The sequence below is a fragment of the Triticum aestivum genome, chromosome 5A (genome assembly GCF_018294505.1).
Source record: "Triticum aestivum cultivar Chinese Spring chromosome 5A, IWGSC CS RefSeq v2.1, whole genome shotgun sequence".
In the NCBI taxonomy this organism is placed as follows: domain Eukaryota; kingdom Viridiplantae; phylum Streptophyta; class Magnoliopsida; order Poales; family Poaceae; genus Triticum; species Triticum aestivum.
This window is the reverse complement of record NC_057806.1, coordinates 111,043,082-111,049,938: the sequence shown is the minus strand read 5'-3', so window position 1 is coordinate 111,049,938 and position 6,857 is coordinate 111,043,082. Positions and strand designations below refer to the sequence as shown.

General features: G+C 43.4%; 1 protein-coding gene across 1 annotated transcript; it reads right to left on the bottom strand.

The window, feature by feature from the left end:
• Window positions 1–3,046: 3,046 nt before the first annotated feature.
• Window positions 3,047–6,648, bottom strand: LOC123102529 (uncharacterized). Its single transcript, XM_044523916.1, has 4 exons — window positions 6,001–6,648; window positions 5,814–5,911; window positions 5,552–5,696; window positions 3,047–5,424 (listed from the first exon to the last, which is right to left on the bottom strand). The coding sequence occupies exons 1-4, from the start codon at window positions 6,363–6,365 to the stop codon at window positions 5,400–5,402; spliced, it is 633 nt and encodes a 210-aa protein (XP_044379851.1). The 5' UTR covers window positions 6,366–6,648; the 3' UTR covers window positions 3,047–5,399.
• Between the last annotated feature and the right edge of the window lie 209 nt (window positions 6,649–6,857).

Sequence of the window (6,857 nt, the reverse complement as noted above, 5' to 3'; positions counted from 1 at the left end):
GGCCAGGGCACCGGTGGTCTGATATGTTGTTAGACAAAGTGTGCAGGGAGTGCTGAAGCAATGTTGACGAGTACCGAATTCAAGTTGGTGACTGGGTCTATCGGTGCTGGAAGATGGACAGGAGTTGACCATGGAGAATCTGAGAAAGTGGCGGAGGGTCTGAAATTGTCAAACGCTGAGAGAGTACATGGCCGTATATTCTGTGGTGTTCGGTGCACATGGCAAAGTGCGGATGACAAGTACAGAAGGAGGCGGAGTGCTATAGCTGTGGGACATGCCAGAGACTATCCGGGAAAAAAAAAGGATGAGACAACTACGTATTTGACTCAGGGTGACACAGGGTGACGGTGAAATTCCTTCAAGTTTCAGACATACAGTTAAGGAGAGTGATGACATTGAGTTCAGGTAACTCTTATATGTGGCATCCAATATGTGAGTTGTTCACTTTCACGCAAACAGTGATCAATGTGTGATGGCGTTGGACGGATACTCCGGAAGTTGGGAGCACAAGGTAGAGTAACGAGGAACTTAAGTTTGCTCGAGCGTTGACTGCTAAGAAGACGAGAAGGGACTACAGTTGCAGGTGGAGTCACATGGAGTCTGGGAGTAGCAGTGGTGCTCATGACGTATCTCAAGTCCAATGTACATGGAGGTTTGACGCACGGACGAATCCAAAATGGTGGAGAATATTCGCCAAGGTGGAGTTTGTTAGAGTTGTGTCGAATATTATTGTACAAGGTAGGTTACAGCTGGACTTGGTTTTGGACTGTGTGTAGACAGGGTAGGAGTTGTGTCCTAATAGGACACTTGTATCCTAGGCCTCTCATATATACCGGGGGTAGACACACAATGTAACCTATGCCAACATAATAGCACGGGCACGCGGGGGAGCCGGCGGCGTGTGCCGGCGCCCGGGCGGCCGGGGTGCGGTATTGTGACAGTGTCACGGGGAGGAGCGCCTGTAGTCAGGCCCCGGGGATGTAGCCATGATGGTGAACCTCGTTAACAAATCTCGGTGTCGTGCTGGTGTGATTGTTTGGTCTTCGGTAGATCGACGGTATGCCTCGGATTTATTCTAACAATTAATGATTATGGTTTTTTTCTTAATGCTTTATTTATATCTAAAAATGTCTGAAGAGTAAAGAGAATTAATTTCTTTTCTTTGCACAGTTCTTCATTGAGACCATGACTATACACACCAGCCTATGAAGGCTTCTTTGAATTTGATCTTGAAAAGGAAAAGAAGATATCTCTGAGAACTCTAGTGAGTTTGGGAAGCTATTTCATTTCTCGTGTTGTTCACTTCACGCACTTTGTGTCAGAATTGGACATAAATGATGCGTCATGCAGATTGATCCGTCAGCAGTGGAGAGCTTCGACAATGGCAGGGTCTGCATCATGGCCAGAGCTTATACCGTAGCGGTTGTCGACAGCGGGGCCCACATGTATGCCTTCAACAACGGCAGTATCACAGTCAGAGTAAACAGCGGGAAATAACTGCTCATTTCCTTGACATCTATGATTCATATATTATAGTTTACTATCAGCGTTAGTAGGGAATTGTCAACGTTATCTCCCTGCCAAGTATTGCATATTTAGTACGTGCAAGTCTGCTAAGGGGCCTCGAGTTATGCTTACTTATGGTGTTAAGTCTCTTTTTCTCCCGTTGCAACGCACGGGCTTTTTTGCTAGTATTCAATCGGTTGAACACATGCTTTCTGTTTCTGTTAAAAATCGTCTTTCTTGGTTCAAATTTTTTTGTAATTTTTTTTGTCGAAACGGGGCGTGTAATATATCGTTGGAAAGCTCTTGACATCTACATTACAATCTTATAATTTTTTTGCAAAGAATTTATGGTTTAATAGCAGTTTTGAAAAAACCGTTTTTTTCAAAACCGAAAACACGAATCGTATTTTGGACTTAATTTTCAAACGGTTTGTCGGAATTGAGCAAATGAGATGGCGTTTGAAAGCTTGTGAAAATCCGCATCTTCCATATATCTACTATTTTTTAAAATTCTATATAATTTAAAAGTAATTCTAAAAATGTTGAAATTCTGGGCGAAAAGTATTTTCGCTATTTTTTGCAAACGGTTTGTCGGATTGACGCAAATGATACGGCGTTGGAAACCTATGGAAAATGCGCAACTTTTGCATATAGAAAGTTTTTTCTAATTCCTTACGGTTTAAATACGAATTCAAATACGGTTAAAGTTGGTTTCGAACGTGTTTTTTTTTAGTTTTTCGAAATAGGGCAAATAATATACCGTTGGAAACACATTGAAAACATGAAACTTAGTCGTGTTGAACGTTTTCTCAAATTCGCAACCGTTAAAGAGTAATTTTGAATACGATAAAGACCCGTCGTGCTGTTTTCCCGTCAGAAAAACAAAGTAGTTGTATTGATCTATGTGTGTATCTGTACTAATGTATTATTCACAAAATAGTTTCAAAAAAGAGTACTTGAACGGATGTCTATATGTTTTTGTACTGAGCATATTTGCACAGACTACACTTTACTCTGTTTTTTTGTATGTTTTTTCTCGTAACTTTTCAACGGTAAAAAGCGTACTTGAACGGATGTCTATATGGTTTTGTACTAAGCATGTTTTCCCAGACTAGACTTCACTCTGTTTTTTTTGATATGTTTTTTCTCGTAACTTTTCAACAGTTTATTGTATCATAGTCCCGAACTTGCATGCTTTAAATCATTATTTGAGATAGAATTTTTCCGTGTGTTTAATTTTTTTTAACTCAATTTTTTTTGCTGTGATGTTTTGGACTTCTCTCATTTTACAACATGAACTTTTATCATTTGAATTTCCGTGGGATTTCTTTTTGTTTGAGATTATTTCTCAGACTTATCTGTGATGTCGTGTTGAACTTACAACATCCTCTCCACAAGAAATAGAAGCAGCAACCGTAATATATTTTTGCACATACAAGGATACATAAATTTACAACATAGTATATCCTGATACATAGTTGGACGGATGCTCTGAGATTTTTAGAACTGATGAGGAGCAAACATTAAAAATCAACTGGGATTTTCAGAGAAGTTCCATGCTGTAATGAGAAAGTCCAACACAGCTCTCAGATAGTCACTCTGTAGATCTCCAAAACATAAAGCATCCTGAGCTACCAAACGGTAACATTGGAAGGTTACAATTTCACATGTCTCAAATGTAGAAGGTGTCATTAAATGGCCACAACTTTTGAGTGGCTAGTTGGAAGTAAAGTCATCTTATCAGTGGCTAATTGGTTAGCAGAACTTTTGAAGAAAATTGGAAGCAGAGGCACTAGTGCTTTTGCGAACCCGACGATGAGATCCTTGGCGCTTAACCTGGAAATGGGGTCGGAAAGGCTCACGCCACGCACGGCAGCCGTCTGGCGCCCTACCTGGTGGCGTTTGCCTTGTGGTTGGCCCAGCGCCTGGCTCGCGGACAAGCTCCAGGGGCTAACCAATTAACCACTTCTAACCCAAAGACCCTGCAAAATCCTGACCAAGAAATTACTTTTTTCACACACAACAACCACCAATTAGCATGCACAAGTTCATGTAAAAAGAACAACAAGTTCATGTACAGTAACATTACATGTTCACAAGAATCTCAACAAGTAATCTTTTAAACTCGAACTATTGAACTGATCTGTAACTATAACAAGAATTGTACTGAACTAAATTTAGTAATTGAACTGAACCAAAAAAATATTTAGTAATTTAGTAATTGAACTGATGGTCTTTTTGTCGAATCGCGCACTGAAGAACTGCTGCAGATCATATGGAAAATATACCAACGGGAAACCAGAGGTGCGGCGGCACCGCTGCAGCACTTGTGTCTTTTATAACATTTTTCAAGAGAATCTGACCATACACTTGCTGGAAAAATGGAACTTCTAATAAATCTATTCGGCAAGAGGCATCATAGGGTATCCTTTCTTTACCCTATTATACCAAATACCAAACAACAAAAATTGGTTCTCATAAGCATTTCAACAAGCACCTAGACCATCAATTATTTTCATATAAGTAGCATGGAATCAAATGGAGCAACAGTAGGGCATGAGAAGAAAGAAGTAGCAGCAACACCTCAAGATCCTACCATTTTTTGTACATGATGCATCTCCCCTGTCGTTCAAATACAGGAGATCATTGAGTTCACTTACTGGAGATCATTCAGTTCAATTTGTGTACATGCTCGCACGCCGCATCAGGCACCAGGCATGCAGCTGCACACATGCCACAGCACACACGCAAGTTCTAGTAGGCAACATGGATTATTTTGTTGAATCCATTGAACTGAAGGGAGCTCCTTCGACCTGTAAGATGAATGGAAAAAAAGAAAATGAAATTTGTCAAGGTCGAAATGACCATAATAATCATGTAAAACATGTAAAAATAACGAGAAGTTCATGCACAGTAACATTAGAAGTACACAAAAGGAACCTAAATAGAAGTTCTGTACTTTGAAATACTTCATTTTAGTTCCCAAATACTTCATTTGTTTCAAAATATGAACTTCTATATTTATGTTCTTAGATCTTATTATGTTTTCCCTGCAAATTACATGGGTGAGAACATGGTGCTCTAATTCAATTGCATATATCTGAAACTCCACACGCGACCTGAACTTATGCATAACAGTATGAGTGCAGAATACTTGTAAGCATAAGAAAAAGACATAGAGTGCACATATAATTTTCAAGATTTCCTTGATGTTCTGCATATTAAAGTTGATTTACTGAAAAGAATGCAATTTTTGAACTAAAATCTAGTAAAAGCTGAACTCATATAAATTTCAAGGTCAAAAGAACCTCCACATCCATCAAACTTCATATCCTGTAGTTCAACTTCTGTAAAAATAGAACTTGTGGTATCCCTCATAAATCAACAAGAAAACCTGCAGAAAAATGTACATGTTCTCATTGGCATATCAACAAGCACCTTCAGAGAACAGAGTGTCATATGCCCTTATCTACAGAGAAGGCATCCGTCCATGGCAGAAACAGCATTGTTCAGAGAAAGATCAATGACACAACACGCATACGATCCTGATTCTTCTTAAATTTATCACCCTCTCATCGAGCTCAAGTTGTACTGCAACTCACTCGGATATTTGCTGTAGTAGTGGCCCGCGGACTGCTATTGGTTTGCAAATTGGACTGCTATTGGACTGATATTCTTCTTAAATTTATGAAACTGGTACAAGCAATACAAACAGTCAATATGAACATAAATCTCTAGATGAATAAGAACAGAGCATCAGAAGATTCATCAAATTCATACCAAAAACGCCGGATCAGGGGGCGGAGCATGGGGTGGCCTACACGCGACTCTTTTTTGAGTGACCGGCGGCGGGGCAAGAAGTTGGACTGATGACATGTAGATCTTCCAGTTGACTAGCCCCAGCGACCACATTGGCAGCTGCACGAACGGCGCCAACTCAACTTGTAATTTGGTACGCGTTGGGGATTCATGTGTTTCGTTGTACTGAATTCAATAACCAAAATGCAGATTCATACAAAAAACATCCAAAAAGAAGTGTAAGCACCTAGGTGGAATAAAGTTGAAACCGACAGCCATGGACTGCTGGTCGCGACGAACTCGACCACCCTGATGCCATGGGGTTGGACTGAGGACGGCACACATGCACCCTTGACGACGGCAGAGAGCGCGGGAGACTACAACTACCAACACTACAAAAACACATATCGACTCTGTAGGCAGAGACTACAACACACACACCCATTCCTGAATTGCAAATTTGCAATACATATTTACATACTACATCAAGGTGATATCTTTGTACTTACAAACTTTATGGAAGGTGCGAACTGATACAAACTTCCACCACGTACTTGTGCGTAGTGGGGGCTCCAGTGTCATGAGTAGAAAAGCATCGCGATCAAAACTGAAAAAACTTCAAATGGAGTTAGTAGTGGGCATTTACCGAGCAGATCAAAGGAGTTGGCCAGCGCATCTATACCAACCTGGACGTACCAGACGAGGGCCTCGATCTTCCTGTGTATGCCAGCACGTCCATCCCCTGTTAGAACCACAGCAGGGCAGCGAGCTCTACCAGATGCGGCACCGAGGGGCCCGAGCTGCAACCCGATGTGGGGGTGGAGCAAAGAGGAACTTGGTGGTGGCCGGCCTGGGCAGCGGGATTTGGACTGACGTAGCGGCATGTGGAGCCCCCGCTGGAACCTGGCAGAGTGATGGTGGAGGAGCGTCACCGAGGGAAGACAGAAAGAGGCGGAGGGCGGCGCGCCGATATGCCTGGATTCGGCGGCGGATCCCCACTGGCAGGAAATGGTGTGGTGGTGCTGCAGCATGGTGGAGGTCAGCTGGGTTGGTGGGGGCATGGTTCTCGCACGACCGGGCGCTGGTGATGGGGATGCGGCGCGGCGTGCGGAGGCCGGGAAGCGGCGAGGCGCAAGGTGGCCGGGCGGCGACGGGGGCGGGGTGGCCGGGACGCGGTGGGGGCGGGGTGGCCGGGCGGCGGCGGGGCGCGGGGTAGCCGATCGGCGGCAAGGCGCGGGGTGGCCAGGAGGCGGTGAGGCGCGGGGCGGCCAGGAGGCGGCAGGGCACGGGGTGGCCGGGCGCCGGCGGGGAGCGGGTGGCCGTGAGCCGGCGGGGCGTTGTGGGGCGTGGGCTCTATCGGTTCGTCTAGTTGATTTTTCCAGAGCAGGAGCATTACTAGTAGAGCCCTCAAACCCTCAAAACTTTAAAAATAACTATTTTTTTACAGTTTTCGTCGAAAAAAAACCGTAGACTAGAACTCCTTAACCCTCAAACCTTTAATTTTTTTTAAAGGTTCAACCCTCAAACCCTCTCCCAATCCTCAAAAGTAAGGG

Excerpts from the sequence above, each read along its gene's own strand:
- LOC123102529 (XM_044523916.1), bottom strand. The coding sequence starts at position 6,365 with ATGCCCCCACCAACCCAGCTGACCTCCACCATGCTGCAGCACCACCAC. Across the intron at positions 5,912-6,000 it reads AAGATCGAGGCCCTCGTCTG|TTTTGATCGCGATGCTTTTC; the intron begins GTACGTCCAGGT and ends AAGTTTTTTCAG. Across the intron at positions 5,697-5,813 it reads TCGCACCTTCCATAAAGTTT|TGTTGGTAGTTGTAGTCTCC; the intron begins GTAAGTACAAAG and ends GTGTTTTTGTAG.